General features: G+C 40.7%; 1 protein-coding gene across 1 annotated transcript in view; it reads left to right on the top strand.

The window, feature by feature from the left end:
- PIP5K1B (phosphatidylinositol-4-phosphate 5-kinase type 1 beta) overlaps window positions 1–21,879 on the top strand; it is a 282,690-nt gene that overhangs the window by 218,912 nt on the left and 41,899 nt on the right. Inside the window, exons 12-13 of the mRNA XM_058565703.1 lie at window positions 228–383; window positions 5,067–5,211. Coding sequence (XP_058421686.1) covers window positions 228–383; window positions 5,067–5,211 — 301 coding nt within the window. The remainder of the gene's footprint in view (window positions 1–227; window positions 384–5,066; window positions 5,212–21,879) is intronic.

Raw genomic sequence — 21,879 nt, 5'->3', positions numbered from 1 at the left:
GTTCTAGGATCTTCTGATTTAAGTCAAGTCATTGTGGACATAAAATTGCCAAAACACAAACAATTTCATGTCTCTTTTCTCATGTATATAAAACAAAGCTTCTTGCATTCTACTCAAATAATGACTAAAAAGTTAATAAATAATAAATCTTCCTTTAAGAAATGAAATATTAATGTGATTTTACAATAAGTCTCTTGTTTTGTCTCTCCTTTTTCCTTGCTGTCTAGCTTTGAAGGCCTCGCCTTCTAAAAAACGGTGCAATTCCATCGCTGCCCTGAAGGCCACCTCACAGGAGATTGTGTCCTCCGTCAGCCAGGAATGGAAGGATGAGAAGCGCGATTTGCTGACCGAAGGGCAGAGTTTTAGCAGCCTTGATGAAGAAGGTAAAGACATGTAACTTAAAAACAAAAAAAGGAAAGAAAAAGTTCTTGTGATTTTATTTACACAAGTGATGTAAACTCACAGTAGAAAAATTAGAAAAATAGCTGCTCTAAGAAACAAAATCTATTGATTAATTTTTAAATGAATATTTACAATATGACACAGTTAATGTAAAGTTTTTAAAATATGTAAACAGTACAAGATATGATTTTTGATAAAAAAAAATTAGAAGATACTAAAAATATTCAGAAACAAAGATCTATCATCCCACTGCCTAAAGGTAACAAATCTGAACATTTTGGTGTTTTTGCTACTAGACCTTATTCTGTGCATGTATATGTGTATATATATATTTTTTCAAACACATATATACATATATATATACACATACTTATACGTACATACACACAATGTAACAATGAATTATCAATTTATTTATGTTCTCTTTAGTGAATTTAATAAAAGTTTTATAATTTTATCCTTGCATGTCATATATACCTACCTTGTGTTAGATTTATTCGTCAGATGAACATAGAGATATAGACATAAATATATATTTTCTGTCTTTTCAAATAGTATCTTTTTAAGCTTTGGGTTTTCTGGCTGTTTGTTGCTACGCATAGACCTCACATCTTTTCTTTCTTTTTCCTTACTTGCTGGCTAGGACTTCCGGTACAATGATGAATAGAAGTGTTGGTTGTGGGCAGCCTTGCCTGTCCTGATTTTTTTCTTTCGCTGTTGAGAAAGAAGTTTGCGGTATTTGATATTCCTAACCAAGTCAAGGACGCTCCTTTTTATTCCTGGTTGGCTAAAAGTTTTTATCAAGAATGAGTGTTGAAGTTTATCACATACTTTTCTCTATTTATTGAGTTGATCATATGGTTTTTCTCTTCTAATCCTATAAGAAGAAAGTGACATTTTAGATTTTTTTTGTGAGTATATTATTTTGGGAATCCCAACATTTCCTGAAAATTTCTCCTACTTCCTATAGAAGATTAGCGCTCTTCTCGTGTTTTTTCTTTTCCTCAGAGTCTTTAGAATAGAGTTTTGTTCCTGTTCGCTTCTGCAGCACTTACCCATATGTGCCATATTGAGTTTCTTTCTTTCTCATCTTCCTATAAACCAACTTTTATCCAGATTTGGTGATTTCAACAAGAGTTAATGAATTGCCCTTGCTCCTCTCTCTGAGCTGATGGTTCCAGTTTCTGGCAGGCATCCACCCTCTTTCTGTGAGCATGCCTGCACTGGCATCTCCTCAGCTACACTGCCTGGTTTTCTTATAGCACACATAGAACTGCAAGGTGTCTGCAGTTGGGAAATAGGATAAACTCATTTTTAAACTGTGTTAGTTAAATGTTCAAATAGTGTGCTCACTATGACTCCTGAAGTTAAAGCAATGAGTCCAGTTGTTAACTTGTGGGGGGAAAAAGTATAATAAATACTACATAGCATCCAGAAAGTCTGGAAACATGGGAAGTAGTGCACATATTGTACTTTTTTTGAGAGGAAACATTGGACCCATTGCTTCAAATATAAAGGTACTTCACCTACTCTCTGAAGATCAAAGAAAAACCTATTGAGCATATTCTTTGAAAATGTTAACATACTATTTTTAAATGAGTTTATCTTGACAATTCACTGCATCTACAAAGTTTGCTACGAGCTCCGGCCTTTTTATAATGCTCCATACTTGGGGACTTCCCTTTTCATAGTGCACCGAGTCATCATCAAATTTCCCTTTGGTTTTTAATCATTTGTTTTGTGTCATTCTCAGAATGTCTGGGTTGTATTCATTTTCCATTGCCATGTGACAAATTACCAGAAAGTTAGCAGCTTAATATAACCTCTGTTTACTAGGTCACAGTTCTATAAGTCAGAAGGCTGGCAAGGTTTACCTGGTTCTCTGGGCACAATTTATGAGGGTCTCAAAAACTGGGATCAAGGTGTTGGCTGGGTCGAGTTCTCAGCTGGAGGTGCTGGAGAAGAATCCTCCTCCAAGCGCATCCTGTTGTTGGCAGAATTTACTTCCTTGCAGTTGAGGGCTGAGGTCCCGTGTCTTTGCTGTCTGACAGCTGTGGGCTATGCTCAGGCCCTAGGGACCATCCACATCCTTGCCAGGCAGCCCCCTCCATATTCAAATGGAGAATTTACAAGTCAATCCCCCTCACACTTCAAATCTCTGACATCACCATCTCTGACGTCTAGACTCAGATTTAAAGGGCTCGTGTGATTAGGCCAGGCCCACCTGAATAATCTCCCCTTTGGCTAACTCAAAGTTAACTGATTAGTAACCTTAATTACATCTGCAAAACTCCATTGCCATGTAACATAAAATAATCACAAGAGTAGTATCTTATCACATTCACAGGTTTCACCCACATTCAAGGGGAGATTATATAAGGGTGCAGGTCACTGAGGATCATCCTGGAATTCTGCCTACCACACTAGTTTTTTTGTTTTGTTTTGATGTGTTGTGAGGAAGATCAGCCCTGAGCTAACATCCGTGCCCATCTTCCTCCACTTTATATGGGACGCTGCGACAGCATGGCTTGACAAGCGGTGCCTTGGTGTGTGCCGGGATCTGAACCTGTGAACCCCCGGCCACTGAAGTGGAGAGCGCGCACTTAACCACTTGCGCCACCGGGCAGCCCTCCACACTAGTTTTTTAAAAAAACTGAAAGCATGAGGAAAGTTCTGTGCTTCAGAGAACTGCTCCTAAGGGGTTGAGGGGTCAGCCACCCAGTGTTTGGGTGGTGTGTGACCTGGGCCCGAGTCTCTGGACAGATAGTGTTTTCTATATTACATCACTCAAGTAGCCCCTGGTTTATGAAGTCAAGGTGGGTATGCCCAAGGCCTGAGTCTGCATTAGTTATTCTCAGTCCAGCTCCTTCTGCCTTATATTTAGTGGCAAGTCATGAGAATGGGATGTGAGGTTATTTCTCAGCCCCAGTTTTCAAGGTTATTGAGAGTTTTCATATTTTTCTCTGTATTTAATGAGAAGGTGGGATCAAGTATGTTGAAGATTGCTAGCTAGCTGTCCTATTAAGTGGAAGCCTTTCTAATTTTTGCATGTTGAGCACTTTGGTAACTCGTGTTTCTGTGATTATCATGTTATTCATCATGGCAGTTCTTTATTTTGATCTGAATCGAGGCAGAGCTGCACCATCTCATACATTTTAAAGTGTGTCTGGTCTCCTAGTCCAGAGTTCAGCCCTCCTGTGTTGCCCCCTTTTCCCTCCATGCCTCGCTCCACTTCTCCATCTATATCCCTTCAAATCCAAAATCTAAAACCTCACACTCGTGTGATAGTGCCTCTTAGGATTGTTTTCCACTCACACACTTCCTGAAAACAGGTAATTTTGAGCGTGTTGTGCCTATAAAGGAATACCAGAAATACCTTAAGGTTATGTTGTATTTATTATCATCGGTTTTAGTTTGATTTGGGGGAATGATTAAAAAGAATCCACAGTACAGCATAGTAACTCTAGTTAACAATACTGTATTGTATATTTGAAAGTTGCTGAGAGAGTAGATCTTAAAAGTTCTCATCACAAGAAAAAAGATGTTCTAACTCTGTGTGGTGATCATTTTGCAGTATGTACCAATATCAAGTCATTATGCTGTACACCTAAAACTAATACAGTGTTACGTGTGAGTTAAAATGTTATGTCAATAAAAATTAAAAAAATAAAAGATCTCCCTAGGTTAAAAAAAAAAAAAAGAAAAAGAAAAATCAGCATGAGCCCAACTACAGAACTTTAAAGAAAGGATTCACCCACAACTGTTACATGCACAGTGTTCTGTCTCTGGGGACTTACATGTTTCTTTTTAAAGAAGCTCTGTTCTGTACGACTGGACCTTTAATTAAAACATTGTCTCTGACAGGCTGGCCAGTAATGCATATAAATTTGTCCAAAGTTTAGGGTAGGATGATTAAAAATGATCCAGATTCAACTCTTAAAAAAAAAGAAAAAAAGAATCCACATAGACTCAGAGAGAGTGGGCGTGGGTCACTGCTTAGCCTTGCATATTCTGCTTTCCTGATCAGGGAGGGCTACTTCATAAGTATTTTCATAGGCATCTACATTTTAAAGAAGAAATAAGAGCTTTCTTATTTTTAAAAAGGGAGCCTTGCTGTTAAGATATATAATGTCAAGAAGAAGAATGTTCAAAGATATGTGTGGGCTTCAATGAGGTTAAGGTATAGCTGGCTGTTGGTCCGTGAAGCATTTGTTTCCTGGCTCTTAAAAAGTCTACGTGCTTAGATCTAAATTGAGAATCATAGATATGTGCGTACCCTAGGGAGGGGAAAGCGAGTTCACTGTCTGTTTATACATTTGCCAATCATCCTTTTAATCTCTGTCGAATTATCTCCTTAAGCTCCTAGGAGCTTTTGTGTCATCTTTTGAAACAGTAAATCACTTTATTAGGTTTTTAAAAGAACATTCATAATGTCATTTCCATAAGCCATTTTGTAAATTAATGCAATTTCCGTTTTGTTTAACCTGTTTGCAAGAAGCTATTTCACATTTCTGCTGCAGTTCAGAAGAACGCAGTTAATTCATAATTTAATTTGCAGCCTGATATGTAAAACGAATGCTTTTGACTCATTTAAATTATTACAGATACTAAAGCAGCATTTATTACAGAGATTCATGAGTGTGTGTTTTGCTTTTGTTACCCAGCGCTGGGATCCCGACACAGGCCAGACCTGGTGCCTAGCACTCCATCACTGTTTGAAGCTGCTTCCTTGGCAACCACAATTTCATCTTCTTCCTTATATGTCGATGAACATTATCCACACAACAGGACTACACTTTATTCAAACAGGTAATACTTAGCACGATCCAATTACCAATGTGGCTATTAGCACATCAACATCACAGTACCTCTGAGTGAGAACATCTTGTCCCTAACAACCTGGACGTGACCATCACGTGCCGGGTGAGTGAGAGAAAGAGAGAACATGCTTCATTTTTACTGTGGCAAGAAGTACATCTGAGGGAAAATCCTTCTGATTTTTCTTTACAGTTAATCATTATGTCATGTAGAAATTATATACTTGGTTCTATGGAAGAAGACAAATCTTGCATCATTTTTATTTTAATCTCTTATGAATGGGTTTTTTAAGCAAGCACTCTTGGTTAATATTGCACGGATAGCTGCAAAGATATTTGAATATTCTATTTCCGTATGAGTGACCTTAGTGACTATGGCAGGCAGAATGACAGCCCCCCAAAGTTGTCCACATCCTAACCCCCAGAGCCTGTGACTATGTTACCTTATATAGCAAAAGGGACTTTGCCAATGTGATTCAGTTAAAGATCCTGAGATGGGAAGTATCCTGAATTATCCAGATAGGCCCAATATGATCACAGAGTCCTTATAAGAGGAAGACAGGAAGGTTAGAGTCAGAGAAGGAGATGTGATGCCAGAAGCAGAAGTCAGAGAGAGAGAAAGATTTGAAGATGCTACACTGCTGGCTTTGGAGGTGGAGGAAGGGGCCATGAGCCAAGGAATGTAGGCAGACTGAGAAACCAAAAAAGGCAAGGACATAGATTCTCCCCTAGAGCCTCCACAAAGGAACACAACTCTTCTAACACCTTGATTTTTAGGACTTCTGACAGCCAGAGCTGATAGATAATAAATTTGTGTTACTTTAAGCCACTAAATTTATGATAATTTGTTACAGCGGCCATAGGAAACTAATGCAGTGACTCTCAAACATTTAATGTGAATTTGAGTATTGGGGTGGGTTACTGAAATTTCATGGATAGAAAGTTAATTTGTTATTAGATATTTTTCCTTTTTAAACAAAATGTTCTCAAACATTGGTTCTAGTAGTAGAAAATAATATCTTTACAATGAGATCACAACATTGTCAGATTAGCTGTTTTATTTTTTCTATTTTTATATACACAGATTTTTAAGTAGCTCCAGTTCCAGGCCAGGGACAACTGTACACATTCTCAATAATTATCTGTTAAATGTTGAACTAGTTCTTGTTGAAATCTAGCTCTTGAGAATCAAGTTCAAATTTGTGCAGGTCAAGTTCTTCTTCTACTGTAAGTCACTTCCTCCGCCAGGCTAGCAGCTGGCTTCACTTCCAGAAAGAGGACTCAAGAGGGTAGATTCATGTTTAACATACCCATATTTGTAGGTTCTAGCTTGGTCTTTTGGCAGGTTAAGGTTTGGTAGTAGCAGCTTCTGTAGAAATTCTTTTTTGTTGCTGTTCCCTTCTCTCTCGGCTAGATACGGGTTAGGTGGTAGCAGGTGAGGCAGCCAGTCTAGGTCTGGAGAAGTGGAACAAATGGCAAGGTGAGCCACAGATGTTAGCTGACCTTCAGTCTGGTTAGCTCTGCTGTAAGGACCAACAAATAAGGCTCCATTATAAATTATTCAACTCACCTGAACTGGAGGAGTAATTTGGTTAGCTTCCTTGGATTAGAAAACTTTAAAGTGACTTATACTTAATATTAAATGTACTTTGAATGTTCAAATTTATGTAAATTAGCCAAGCCACAGTTTTTCCTATCTGTACGGTACAGCTGAACACCGTTCTTTTGCTCTCAAATGTAAATAGCAGCTCAAAAGATGGCTGGGAAGTTCTTTGCAAGATCAAAGACAATTCTTATGTGAAGCCATGGTGGTTTCTTGCCATTTGCTACTGTTCTCATTATCAGGGGCATATGATTGGATATGCTGTTAAATTATTTACTAGAATTTTCAGCATAAAAATAAAAGGGTTTTTTTGGTTTGCTTTTTTGGTGATAGTGGTTGTGGTTAAGTATTTAGTCTCTTGGCCAGAGGTATTCAATTCTTGTGTGTTCATAAGATTCCCCCAGGCCTGGCACTGCCGCCTAGTGACTCCCAATCCTTCCTGGCCATCTTGGGAGCCACCTCTGCATGCTCCAGGACTGGGTTAGAATTCTTGGTACTTCCATTTAGACTGATACTGGTTATCATATATATATTTGGATGGGAAAAACATCAGTGTTATTTATGATATTTTTCCCTTTCTTTTTTTGAAGTGAATTGTGTGAAATAAATCTTCTTTGCCATTATATCTCCAAGTTGCAATTTGATTCATATTTAGCTGTCAGTCCGGGTTCAGTAGCAAGAACGAGAAACCACTCCATCTTAAGCAGAAAGGGATTTGACACAGGGAATTAGGTGCTTACAGAGTCTGTGGAAAGGCTGGGGGAGTGTGCTCAGGCTGGACATCAGGAAATCACTCCCGGAACACACCACCGAACTGGCCCGCCTGCAGCCTTCGTCACAATCAAGTGGGTGCCCTGCCAACCGAATGCAAGCCAGAGGAAAAGCATTTTGGTGAACCCAGAGTGTTTTTTAGATAAGCTAACACTTAAAAACCAAGGAGTTTCACTAAAAGACCAGATTCTTTTGAAAAATCACTAGCGTGAGCACCACTTGACTCCATTGCCTCCTGGCATTTATCAGCTGGAGGGGAGAAGCATGGACCCACCAGGTCACCACCCTCTGCTTCATTCATCTGTGGTGTTGCCTGCCTGCTCCTGTGGGTGTTTTTGCTTTTAGCCTTGATGCATATGAGAAGCCAAAGATGTGCTGCTTCGATCTTAATCACCGCCTTAGGGAAATCATAAGGAAAAAGGGCAAAAAAGGCACAAAGGTGCCAAAGAACCCTGAGGAGAAATAATGGCATGCGAACTCCTGGGAATCAGTATCGCTATTGCCCCACCCACCGTGCCCGACCCTAAGTATTCAACAGGGAAACCTTACCAGCAAACTGAAAAGAAATTGGCATATTTGATTTCTATCATTTTTTCCTTTAAAGCCCTCCTTGTCCTCCATGGTGTCTCTTGAGGCACTAGACAGTATTCTATGTCTCATCTGGCCTACTAAGTTTTAAAACCTAATCCACAAAGCCTGGAAAGAAAAAGAGTTGAATATTGATGTTATAATTCATGTTAGGTTTTTCTCTTTATCTATGAATCATTTTTCTATTAAGGCAAAGTGGTCTGTTTTCCCATTTCAACATTATGTTATACATATCTATACTTAAATAAGCTGTAAAAATACTTCAACTAGCGTCGTCCTTCTGTCAGTCTTTTTAGAATCGTTAGCTTTGAAAGGTGTCAATTAGTGCCTGGATGTCTCCACACCCAAATTATATGCCACAGTGAGAAACTGCTGTCTCTTAGAATTATTCCTTTTTTAAAGGATTATTCTTTGTAACTTTAAAAACTCCAGGAACAATCCATTCCTTTTTTTTTTTTTTTAAGTGTACTCCAAAAATTGACTAGGAATAAAAAAAAATATTATTATTTTTAAAGCATATATTTAATCTCGTGATTAAATATTTTCAAGTTCCACTGTAGATTCCATGTTAGAGCATGCGATTCACAGGAATAAAGAAGCTGATGTGACTACATGCCTCCCAGCTAAGTAGTGGGATTTAAATTCTGAATTTTTGATCCTTAAATTTTTCTTTTCTAGTAAGAACTCTGTTCTTTTAAAGGAAGTATAAATTGAGCACTAAGAAATGCAGAGGCAAATGTGTTTTATCGCAAAGTTAAGAACAATTTAATGTTGTGGAAATTGGTTTCACGCATGCATATTAATTCTTTTCGTGATTGCCTGCGCAGTTGGTAGCAAAGCTGAAGGTCTGATTATGCATAAGGTTCAAAAGCCCTACTGCATTCCAGCATATCTACACTGTCTCCATCAGAGATGCCTTTACTAACATCACATTCTGTCCAGTCTTATGACTTGCTAGTGGCTCTTTCTAATAGTTTGCTCACCCTAGAGTCATCTGGAGTATTGTGAGAAGGGGAAATAGGTCAGAGGAAAAGCCACTCGTCATTTGCACATAGAAGGACAGCTGGCAAAGGCCCCCTAAATGATGAGTCCAACGTCGTAGATCTCAGAGGCTGATCCGGTGGGTAAGACCCAGTTCTATGCCCTTTTCTTCCTGTGAATGGAGGATCACAAACGTAGGAGAGGGCTGGGAGAGTTGTCTCTAGCCATAAGCCCTTCCCCACAAATCGTTTTCCATGCAAATTTAGAGACAGACCAGTAGAACCATCCCAAAGAATGTTAGAGACCCATTATCTTACATATTTGTCTAAAAGATGAGAGAAATGCAGAGATGTATGCATTATGCAGCATATCCAGGGTCACACAGTGGGCTGGTAGGATTTAAACTCGAATACGGGTCTCTGGGGTCCAAGCCTCATGTTCTTTCCACCGTACCATCTTTTCATCATGGCCTCCAAATACTTCTGGTCCTATCCTTGTTGTGTGTACTATGCATGAAAGGTTGAATGGCTGTTTTTTTCCTAACATGAATTCTGGCCCAGTGTTTGAGCCATTTTTTGCTGCTTAATAACTAAAGTATTTCCAGTAGGCAAAGTGGTGGACTTATGTTAATGTTTACCTTAGTGTTTATTCTACAAGTCATTGGCTAAGTTTGCTTATTAAAAACATCATGGCTATCGGAACTTTCCTATCATAGTGTCAGTCTTACTTCAAACCATCAATAATAATCTAATAATAAGAATAACAACTACAATAATAGCTAATTATTGGACCTTACTAAGGGTCTGTGTTACGTTCTTTACATGCATCAAGGCACTTAATTCTCACAGCAATCCGTAAGGTCATTATATTTATTATATCCAGTTTACAGATGAGGAATGCTTTGCAACATTAGGTAACTTTCTCTAGGTCAAATGGCTAAAAAGTAGAGCTGTGATTTCCACCCACAGCACTGACATAGAATATAAGGCACAAGCCTCAGCTAGTCAACAGCTGCCCTCACCCATATTGTTACAGCTCAGACAAGATGACTTTTAGATGATGCTTTTAATGGAAATTCAGTAACATCCGCACAAGTTCTCTTCTTCCTCATCTGTTTTGCCTTTTTCTTTTCTTTTTTTTGGTGAGCAATACTAGCCCTGAGCTAACATCCATTGCCAATCCTCCTCTTTTTGCTGAGGAAGATTGGCCCTGGACTAACATCCGTGCCCATCTTCTTCTACTTTGTATGGGATGCCGCCACAGCATGGCTTGGCAAGTGGTGCTTCGGTGCACGCCCGGGATCCGAACCAGCAAACCCTGGGCTGCCGAAGCGGAGCGCACAATCTTAACCACTACGCCACTGGGCCGGCCCCTGCCTTTTCTTTTCCCATGTGATTTTGAGTGAAGATTTTCACTTTCCAAGATATTAGAGACTGAGTGTTCAAACACTAAAAATATGACATATTAATTTAAATTCACAGGAAACCTAAAATAGCTATTTCCTCATATTTTCATTTCCACTTCTCCAGGTGGGCTCCCAGTCGTTAGATGATCATTGAGAAGAGACTTGTGTTAGATATGTTTCTGCTTGATTAGAAAATCCTGTATCTTCTGTTGACATAGTAAGGTTAGCAGGAAGCTTTATTACTTACAAAATGAAGAGAAAAGAAAGTTGGTTGCAAGAACTTCCTAGTAATTCCAGTTTTCTAACCGTAGTCTCAAAGGAGGAACAGCGCACACCTGCAGTGTCTGCTGTGGATGTGGCAGCTACCTGCTGTACCTACATGCCAATCCACGGCGGCACCGGCCCCGCAGAAGGTCTCTGCTGCCCTCCTGTTGATGCTGAATATTGAATCTGAGCTCTTCAGACTCTCTGTGCTTTTATGCTTCTCAATCTGGTTACTCCTACCTTGCAGACAGACCTTCTCCCACTACCGCCACCACCCCCGGCCAGGGCTTTTTCTTGTACTTTCATCATTATAAATCGTCAATTGGGGCATTAGCCCTCAAACTGCCACTTCTAGCTGTCTAACATTGGGCAAGTTACTTTACCTTTATGTGCCTCACTTTCCTCATTTGTAAAATATGGATTATTATACTACTGCCCCAAAGGGTTCTTATAAAGATTAAATGAAATAATAATTGGAACGCATTTATATTATAATACCCCCTGGCACATAGTAAGCACCATCCAAGTATTTGTTAAAATAACCAAGAGATTCCAGACCCTAACACCTTGCAGCTTTCCGGCAAGTTCCACTGTAAGGGGCAAGATGTCATTGTTCTTGGCAAAAAGCCATCACAGAGTGCTTTATTAGTTCCAGTCAAGGGAAGAGAAAACACACTTGGAATTTCAAAGAGCACTTAGTAAAGGGAATTGGTTACAGAGTGTGGGGAGGCTGGAAAAGTGACAAGGACAAGTTGCAGAGACCCCAGTAAATAAATATGGGAAGCAGCTCCCAACATTAGTCCTGCCACGTTACCAGAACCTAGACTCATGGAGGAGGGCCCCACCTGGGGACCTGCTGCCACCGTAGGAGCAGGGACAATGGAGAAGGATGGCACCTAAAGAGCTGGGACAGTGGCAGGGACACAGCCACCTCCAGAGACACTGCCCGAAGAAGGAAGAAAGAAAAATGAAAGAGGCCCAAAGGCTTCTCTCCCTCCCACCTCTCATCTCCGGCCAGTGTCCTCCACTGGCAGAACCTGGCAAAGGAGCCTGAGGAATGTAGTTTGCCGACTCCTGGCCCCAGCATTGCAAAGCAGAGTTGAAACGGGATATAAATAACAGCCACAGTACACAGAGCAAGAACTAGATAGATGTAAGATCTCTTACAAAGAAGAATTGCAAAGATCAAAGCTTTACAAAGGTAGAGTGTGCGCAAGAACAGGAATCGATTTAGACTCACACAACAGGAATCGTAGGGACAGTTTATTACCATACCAATGTAATAGTGCTATGTAGAGTAGCTGTAATTTTTTTTAATGATCTGTGCAATTAGAGACCCCAGTGTTTACCAACAGGTCTGCCTGACAGTCAATAACCCTTTCCCTGGTACCGCGCTAGAGGAAATACTGGTTAGAAATACTCATAGAAATGTCTTGGCGGGTTCCAGGCACATGGGATAGATAAGAAGACTCTTCGGCTCAAGAATTCCGCAAAGATCTGTAAGCCTGGGGAACCAGGTGAAGGCACCTCTGATGGAGCAGCAGCTCGAGTTTGGAGGCAGGATCGCTGTCTCCTGTGCCCTAGCAAAACACTTACTTTATTGCCAATACCCCACCCCATTTCATCAACTGGATATAACTCAGTCTGCAGCAAACACACATCGGGAGTTGGGGGGATATGGTGTCATTTCCATTCTTATAGTAAGGAGAAGTCCACTTTTCCCCAGGGTCAGGAAACTGGGTCACTGAGCAAATGGTGACACGTTTGGGGAGAATAATGCTCCTCAGGATCCTGAAGCAGACACCTGCTTTGTTACCTGGCCTCCTAAGAGAAGATTATCTCATTTGAGGAACTAGGATCGTTTTAGGCGTGCTGGGATCACAGGTGAACCGAAGAGTGGCGTCACATCTCTCTCCAGTTGTGACTGGGGCACCTATGGAGAAAACTGAAGCCTGATAGAAGCTTCAGTAATATGCCTGTTTAGCTTCCCCTCCCAACCCTAGCAGAAAACAACAACAACAACACCGGATTTACATCACATAGTCTGCACCTGGATTTTACTAGATACTTTTTTTTGTTGACAAACTATAGAATTAACTTCTAAAATGATTAGCTTTTGAAATGATCCCTCATATATTTCCACATGAGCAGGAAATTGAAGTGACTTTTTCAGATATCAATTCAGAATTCATTCAAAGAACACTCACATTTTTTGATGAATTGGTGCATGGTAATATTTCTAGGTGCTTTTCGTGCATTATTAAGATTTTTTAATGGATCCAATTTATGGATAAGTCATATTGCCAAAAAAAAAAAAGGTGGCAAAATGTTGGCCAGCCTTTGGATATCTTACTTATCAAAAATAACCTCTTTTATCCATTTTCTGCTTCTTAGTTCTGGGACCAAAAAACCTACATCTCTGTTTCCCTTGACTTCAGCTTCTAGTGCTACATCTCCAAAAGAATGGTTTGCTGGTGGTGGATGTATCTCTGTAGACCCTCCCCAATCCTCTGCCCTCCTTCATTGAACCTCTAGAGAAATGCTTCTCAAAGTATGATTCGTTCCTGCGTCTGGGTTTTATTTAGCACACTGCTCAAGGAATTCTTACTCACACTAGAGTTTAAGAAAAAGTTCTCTGGAGATACTCCTCTCCTTCTCTATCCTTACTGAGGAGTGAAATGATTTCTGTCTTGTGGGTCAGCTGAAACAGTTGGGGTCATTCAGAGAATTAAGAGGACATAACATGTTTGCCCGAAATACAAAACCATAGTAAGGTGGATGGGTGTTCAGATTATAGTGAGGAGACAGGACCTCAGTTCCTTTCTCGTACCTCAAACCTACCTGGACATATCCTAAAAGTATTTTAGGTTAGCAACACCTCTGGGGAATACTCCAGCCTAGCCCACACCTGCTTCCCAGCTCAGCCCCTATGACCTTAGGCCAAACTACATTTATACTCAGCAGCTATTTTTGATCTCTCTGAGTCTACAGAGACCCTTGACTCAGCGGCCAAGCAAAGTCATTCTCTTTAAGGTCCCATGGGCTTCATGACTCTCCCGCTCTGCTTAGAGGTCAGTTTGGTCCTTCTGGGCCTCTCTCAGTCCTGACCATTTCCCTCTGTTTGATTTGTCCACATCATACTCTAGTTCTGTCCTTTGGTTAAGGCTGTCTTATGCAAGTTGGTGTCTTGCCCTAGAGAGCTCCTGCCCAAGTGGCCACAAGTGGCCCCAGGCAAGGCAGCACCACACGCTTGTCCACATCACTTCAGCTGACTTTAGCTGCTGAGGACTCTCTTTGAGTTGCCCCCTTTAGGCCCACCCATTGCATTCCCACTTGCCGTCGTCTCTCGTCTACCTCTATCACATACAAAGTGGTGACTGCCAGGGCCTGAGATCCAGGATGGGTGAACTTCTTCCAGGTTGACTTTACCAGCTCCCGCCATTCCTGAACCCAGCGACCTGTGAGTGCCAGGCTCTGCCAGAATCCCCAGTTTAATTTCCTTCTCTGATACACCTCATAGCTACACAAAGAGTAACAAACATGATTTCTTCCAAGGCTAGAAGAAAGTTGATCCCGACATCCCCTGTTTAATCTTTCTGTTATAGATGGAATTATCTCCACAGTAGCCGGCTTTATCTCCTGTAATTTAGATGACTTGTTGATCTTTGGGGGAAAGAATTTCAAGGTGGAAGTCCACAAACATAACCAGCTGCCAAGGACTCATTAATTTCAGAGAAACTAACAGATCTGGCCCCCTACAGACAGACAAAATGCATCTACACAACCAGCCTGTTGCTTTTAGCCCCTGATAGTCTGAGTGTCAGGAGAATTAGGTAAGGATAATGAGGGAATTAGGAGGCAATGATAAAATCTCTAGTCAGAATAATATTAATCCAAAATGTAATTATTTAATAGCCTGCTTTCAAGGATAAAGTAATAAGGATGAAATATATAATGATATAATGGAGCTAATTATATTTCTGGCCAACCATATTAAAAATTAGTGTTTTAGAAAGTTACAAAAGAACTTAAAAGCAACCAGACTTGTTTTCTCAACAAAGGATTTGGCTAAAATGAAAATGTCATCCTGATGGCTACTTGGAGAAAACATACGTTAGAGTTTCTCTATCTTTTCTTTCATGGTTTGTCGTCACACTGTGCTTCTGAGTATTTAAGCACTTAGTCTGGGAAAAGGTGTTTTATCTTTTATTTATATGTGCGATACATCTGGATTGGCGCCCTAATAGTTCTCACAGCCATTACTGGCCATTTTCTTTGTCGTCACTGAGTTGTGACAGGAGAGAGGGCAGGCACGCCAAGGCCAAGCCAATTTGTGAAACGGATCAAGTTTTTACTTCTTTGCCTTTTCCCTGCCCACCCTCCTGATGCTTTGCCAATCCCAGTAGCAAAACCTGCCCTAAAAGAATCATGGAGCTCTGGAAATGGAGGGGTCTTTTTAATATGTTGTCATCCAGCCCTTTTATTTTTAATTTTTGCATCAAAATTGTATGCACCAAGTTTAACAGTTGAATAGTTGTGTAAGGTTTATTAGGAAAAAGAGCAGGTCCTTGTTCTCCTCCCCGTACGCTTTACTGTCTCCAGATGCAGCTTCTTTCAACTCTTTTAGCTGATTCCTTTGGCAGTTAATTCCATATCTCTAAATAGCATGCTTATATTGCTGTTTCTTGATCTTTCAGGTTTAGGCATTAGCTAATAACTTCCTACTATAGAAGACGCAGATTTAGCTGTCTTTCTCCACTCCACACCCACCACATACATGCATCCATCTCCTCCCTTCCAGTCTCCCAGTATAGTTATAGCATGACTGTGCTTTGATCAGTATTCAGTGTTCTATCACAACTGTGCAAATACTATGTTTGGCTTTCCTTTTCTGAGTGACTTTTTGTTTTTTCTGTAATAAATCATCTGATTCTTTTGTTTGCTTAGCTTTCTATGTATTTGTCCTTAATGGAAGCCCAGACTCTCCATCAGTTGTCTTAATTGCTTCTCAAACTGTTGAGATGCATCAGGTTCTGTTCATTTCATTGTCTTGCAGAAGTTTCCCCCAAAGCCTTCTGACCTGCTCCCGTCTGGCCTGATTGCCTTCTGGGGCCTGATGCACATGTGTTATCTGGGGGTCTTCCTTCCCCACCATTCTGGGGATCCTAATCAACTCTTATCTGTATTGGTTCCCCTCTCTGTCTATCCTGTATCTCCCTCTTTTTTTGGTTTACTCTCTAATGTTGATGGAGCACATCCTCCACTATCTCCCTAAGAAAAGGATCCATGGGAGGCAAAATACTCAAGGCCTTGCATGTCTAAACAAGTCTTTATTCTATCCCTGACACTCGATTGATAGGTTAGCTGATATAGAACTCCTATTGTAAATCTTTTTTTTTTTTTCCCCCGAAATTGTGAAAGCTTTGCTCCATTGTCTTCTAGTTTCCAGTTACCATTGAGAATCTAGTGCTGTTCTGATTCCTAATCTTCTGTATATGGCCTGTATTTTTTTCCAGAAGCTTATATCTTTTCAGTGTCTCAGTATTTCACGATGATATGCCTTGGTGTAGGTTTATTTTCGGCCATTGTGTTGAAAACTCAGAGGGCCTTTTCAATCTGCAAACTCGTGCTTTTGAGTTTGGGGAAATTTTCTTAACTTTTTTATTCCCTCCCCTCTATTTTCTTTCTTCTTTCTGCAACTCCTTTTATGCATATAAGGCCTCCTGGATTTGTCCTCCAGTTTTCTTCACTTTTCCCTCTTCATTTCTATCTGTCTTTCTGTCCTGCTTTCTGAGAGGGTTTCTCCACTTTATCTCCTAATCCTTCCACTGAATTTTTCATTTCTTTTGCCATATTTTCTTTTTTGTTCAGAGGTTTCCTTTTTGAGCAATCTGTCCTTATTTCATGGTTGTAATTTCTTCTCTTTTCTCTCTGAGGATATCAAAGTTGTGTTTTATTGTTTTTGTCTGAGTTTTGTCTTTTCTCCCTTTTTGGTCTCCATTTTCATTCGGGTTGCCTTCTTCGGTTTGTTTCGGTCTGCATCTTTCATGTTGGAGGTTTTCCTAAATTTCTGGAAATCCTTGCTTGTTGCTCAACCAAGAGTTTGAATGGGAGACTAAAAAGCTGACTGGAAGCTTAAACACCTGAGCAGGGCTTGTTGACCAAGCTTCCCTAAAAGGTGATCTGGCTGAACTCTTCGTTGGTGGAACTGATGCTAGTGTATCTGCCAGTCTTGGCTGTTGAGCTGGTCAGATTCCCTGTGGAAGATGCTTTTAGTTCCTTGCTTGGAAGGGAAAGTCCTGGCTGTCAGTCTTCTTGGGACCCGTGGCAGGAAAGAGGGCCAGGTGTCTCTGCATCTAATATGCATGCATTTATTTAAAATTCATCTGTCTCTTTTCCCTCAACTGCCTTTGGTATCTCTGGGTCCAGATATCTTCTGGTCTATATCCTCATTGGAGAAAAAAAAAAAAGCTTCCAGTCTTCTGCTGGTGTGGGGCAGAGTATTTGCCTGGCTGTGTGTCTTTTTGCTTTCCCCAGGGATGTCTTAGGATTCAGTTCACTTAGGTTTGCTCAGTCAGTTACTACCTGTCCACGTGCCTTCTAGCCTCCAAAATGTTGTATGTGTTAGCCTCTCCCCATCTTCTGCCCTTTTTCTAGGTTTGTGTCTTTAACCTTTTATTATAGTTTTAGAGGGTTTGGAGGTGACAATACAATTAGGGGGGATGTGATCCATCTGCCTCTGCTTCTTTGCCTGTAAATTAAGAGAGGTCCAGACAGTTGCTGAGTGAAGATTCTGAGGTTGCAACATAACTTAACAGCAGAACCAGTACTAGGACCTATACTTCCCGACTCCTTGTTCAGGACAGTCTCTTTCAGAATAGACAGAATCATCAGTAATGGATTCATCCATAATGAGGATGTTCCTGGTTGGGTGTGAATGAGTTTAAAAGGCTATTTTGCAAAGAGTACTTTGTATTTTTGCTCTGATTGGTATCCCACCACAAGACAGTAAATCGGGAAGCATCTGAGGTCTTCCCAACGCCTTCATGCTCCACAGGCAAGCCCCACCTAAGAGAAGGGCTAGTGAAAAATGTTGAGAAGACAGTAGTGGCTATACTAAGTTATATTGCATTTTAACTTCTGTGCCTCTTAAACTTTCCATGTAACTGGAGTGGCACCAAGTCTCGTCAACATGTGAGAACAAATGGGGTTACAGTCAAATACCCACATTTCACTGGTGTTTGTCCCATCTGCTATGGCAGATGCCGAGCCTCCTGTCAAGTACACTCCAAATATATATGTAAATCCCTGGAGGTGTCTCCTGGGTGCTCACAAACAAGTCCAGTGCCATTGAGAGCCATCACTGCTCCTTCATCCCTCAGCAGGTACCACAGTCTCCCACCGGGCATCAAAGGTCCTGTCCACCTCCTGCTGGGCCTCTTGCGCTCCATACTGGAGGCCCAAAGGCCTGAGCTCTATGGCACATGGGGGAGAGCACCCTTACTTGTTAGAGGGGCCCCACGGCAATACTACTTGGGCTCGATGTTTTATAGACTTTTAGTAAAATAGCTCTTCTCAGTTTTTACTTAAAGCTCTCTTGCCTGCTGGCACTCTCTCCCTCCCCTTCCCCCCACTCTCCCTCTCTCTCTCTGTGTCTCTTGCCCTAGGAATCAAACACGAGTCCTTGGGGTTAGCCTACCACACCGAACTAGACATACCCTCTGATAACTAAGACATGGTTCAATTCATTTGCTTTCATAGACCTTCTTCAATCCTCAGCAAATAGTCTTGCACTGGGCCTACCCACCAATCCACCAGACAGATCTAAATCCTACAAATGGACATTGCTTCGTCTCAGTGTCTCAGGCTGGGGTCCTTACCACATCTATTAATACAGATAATACACATACTTTAATTCAATATCCTCAATATTTGGGGAGGGCCAGCTAGTCACAGGACATTATACAAGATGCTAGAGAGGATGGAAAAGATGGAAAATCTTTACTCTTGAGAAACTGTAATATTTGTATAAATAGATGCAACAGAAGGAGAGTGGTATTCAATTCCGTGCAAGATCTATGCAAAGTGAGTTAGGAGAACAGAGTTAAGAAAGATGACGACTTGCCCGGAGCTGTCTGTGATGCCTGCAGCAAACCAAGAGGGCTGAAGGGCTAAAACTGATGGTATTGCCATTGTCTTTGGAATAATAAGTGCTCAGAAAATGTTTCTTCATTATCCAAATGCAACATTTGAGGTGCTTATGCTTGGCTGAACTAAGAAGGGATCCCAAAAAGGGAAATATTGGTTTATCAAAAAGTTTAATTGCAGGAAGTGTATTGATCACTTGCTTCTAGCCATGTATGTAACAATAAATAATAAATACAACTTTTCAAGTGCAAACAGATGCGTTTGGCTCATCACCCCAGGCACTGTGAGATAGCAGCGTTCCCCAATTTCCTCTTGATTGTCATTGAATCCCATGTGTCATTCTGTGGTTGAGACAGATTTAAAGTTCATTTCCTTGCCTCAGTGACATAGAAACAGTTCTTAATAAACAAGAGGCTCCCACATAAAGCCCTCTCAGTGTAATCTCAGGAAAACTAGGGAACTGGATATTTTTGTTGAGAAACACACAGCTCTCAGATGTAACTGGAGCATAGCACCTCTTTGCCAAGACAGGAAGGCAGGTCACCTGGGAACTGGCCTCAGGCTGAAATAATTACATGAATTCTGGGGAATGGGGAGAGCTTCAGATTTTTATAGCACTTATCTAATAATATTTATAAAGTCTTTTACTAAATATAGAAGATAATTTTTTGGAAAACTGATGAGTTATGACTACCATTAATTAAAGCACGATTTTTACATTTTTTGTTTACAATAATAATCCTGAGAATATGTATTGGATACCTACTCTTTTCCATGTAGTCTGCCAAGCACTCTACAGATATTATTTTATTTAATGCACCTGTCAACCCTATAAGGTAAGCACTGGTGGAGTTGGTAAAAGGGACTTACTTAGAAACATACATGACAGGAACATCGAAAAGTCAGTTATTACCAAGGCCATTCTGTATCCAAACCTAAGACTCTATGAAAAACCTAATAACTTGACCGATAAAATGAATTTCTAAATACTAATGAGATTTTTCTCCTCTAAAATCTATAATTCTTCAACCATTATGAATTTATTCTCAAATGCATCATTTGAAAGCATTCCTTTCTTTGGATCTCGTGTAATGTGACCTTAGTCAGTTAGGAAGTGGCCCCATAACTGACAAAAGAGAACGTAAGTTAAATAGCAAGTAATCCAGTCAGTGGAATCATATGATGTGATTCAGGCTTAGATCAGTGTTTCTTATATATTTATATGTTGCTAGAGAATGTGTAAGATACCTTATGAAATCTCATCACTTTGCATTGAGAAGTAGAAGTAAACCCAGTATTAGTTAAAAATGCTTTCGGTCCAAGTAACAGAAAACCCATTGGTAAGCACCGCTTAAACTATAACTTTCCAACCAGTATGGTGAGGCCCACTGGTGAAACGCAAAAAAATGATTAGAGATATTTATCCCTTTAGTCTTCAGGGTGGTGAGGGGGGCCTAGGGCAGCCAAGCCTCTAGGGTTATTCACCTCAGGCGCCAGAAGTCTCCTCCATGTTCCCCAGAGAGTGGCAAAATATTATCATGTCCTATGAATGTCATGACACTAAAAAAGGTTGGGCAGTACTGGCTTAAGATACAATAAGAGATATGTCATTTACTTGACGTAAAATCTGCAATCATGCAGTCCAGGGTGGGCGCAGCTGCCCGGTGACATTCTCGGGAATCCAGGCTCCTTCCATCTTTCTGCTGTGCCACCCTCTACTGTTTGTTTTTGCTCCTCTTGTTTGTTGCCCCACGGTCACAAGGTGGCTGCTACAGCCTCAAACATCATGTCCTCACTCCAGGGATTCATGCAGGAAGGAAAGAAAAAAAGCAAAGGAAAAAAGAGAAGGTATTTCTCATTGCAAGGCTCGTTCTTTTATCCAGTGGGTAGGGGAGCTGGGGGGAGCTTTCCCAGTCATGCCCCTAGCAGCATCCTCTTAACAGCTCCTAGCCAGAAGTAGATCACATGACCCCCTCTTGCTGCAGTGGAGGCTGGGAAGAGGCCTAGCTGCCCTGAGACTACTAATCTCCACCTACTAACTAAACTCAGAAATTTTGGGTTCTGTTCTCAAAGACAGGGAGCTATGGCAGTTGTGTAGGCACCAGTGGTAGTGCCAAACACAGCCTGTAAGGAAAAAGGCAGGATTTCTTTTTTCTTTTTAATGAGACAGATTTTCTGCTTCTTAAGTAACTGTTTAGACTGTTTTGGCTAAAATACCACCCCCAGGATCATTTACCCCTAAAACTAAAATCCTCCTCTGTGGAAGTGGGTTTGAAACAGAGCATCCTACAGATGAGAGAAAGGTTTGTGCAAATGTTAGTCAAAGAAATTTGTTTTCTCACTATCCATTTTCCTTCAGAGACATCCAAGAAGCATTTATGATTTTGCAGCTTTGAGTTGTAGAATTAGGTATGACTTTTTGCCTTTTTTCCCCCGTTTGATAGTTTACTAATGTTTTCATCATATATTATATTTGCAATGAAAAGGCATTAATATTTCCAATTATTTTTTAAATCTGATGGGCTCTTTGGAATTGTTGTGTGAAATGTCTGAAGAATTGGGCCACAGAGCTGGGTTTGTTTCATTTCTTAAACGTTAAAATGAAAGTCATTGTAATACAAATGTCTCACACCACACACTTTTTTTTTTTTTTTTTTTGGTGAGGAAGATCAGTCCTGAGCTAACATCCATGCCAGTCCTCCTCTTTTTGCAGAGAAACACTGGCCCTGAGCTAACATCTATTGCCAATCCTCCTCCTTTTTTTTTTTTCCCCTTTTTCTCTCCAAAGCCCCAGTAGATAGTTGTGTGTCATAGTTGCACATCCTTCTAGTTGCTGTATATGGGACACTGCCTCAGCATGGCCGGAGAAGTGGTGCGTCGGTGCGCGCCCGGGATCCGAA

The sequence above is a fragment of the Diceros bicornis genome, chromosome 22 (genome assembly GCF_020826845.1).
Source record: "Diceros bicornis minor isolate mBicDic1 chromosome 22, mDicBic1.mat.cur, whole genome shotgun sequence".
Lineage (NCBI taxonomy): Eukaryota > Metazoa > Chordata > Mammalia > Perissodactyla > Rhinocerotidae > Diceros > Diceros bicornis.
Note: the sequence above shows the minus strand (reverse complement) of the source record. Positions and strands in the feature narration are given on the sequence as shown.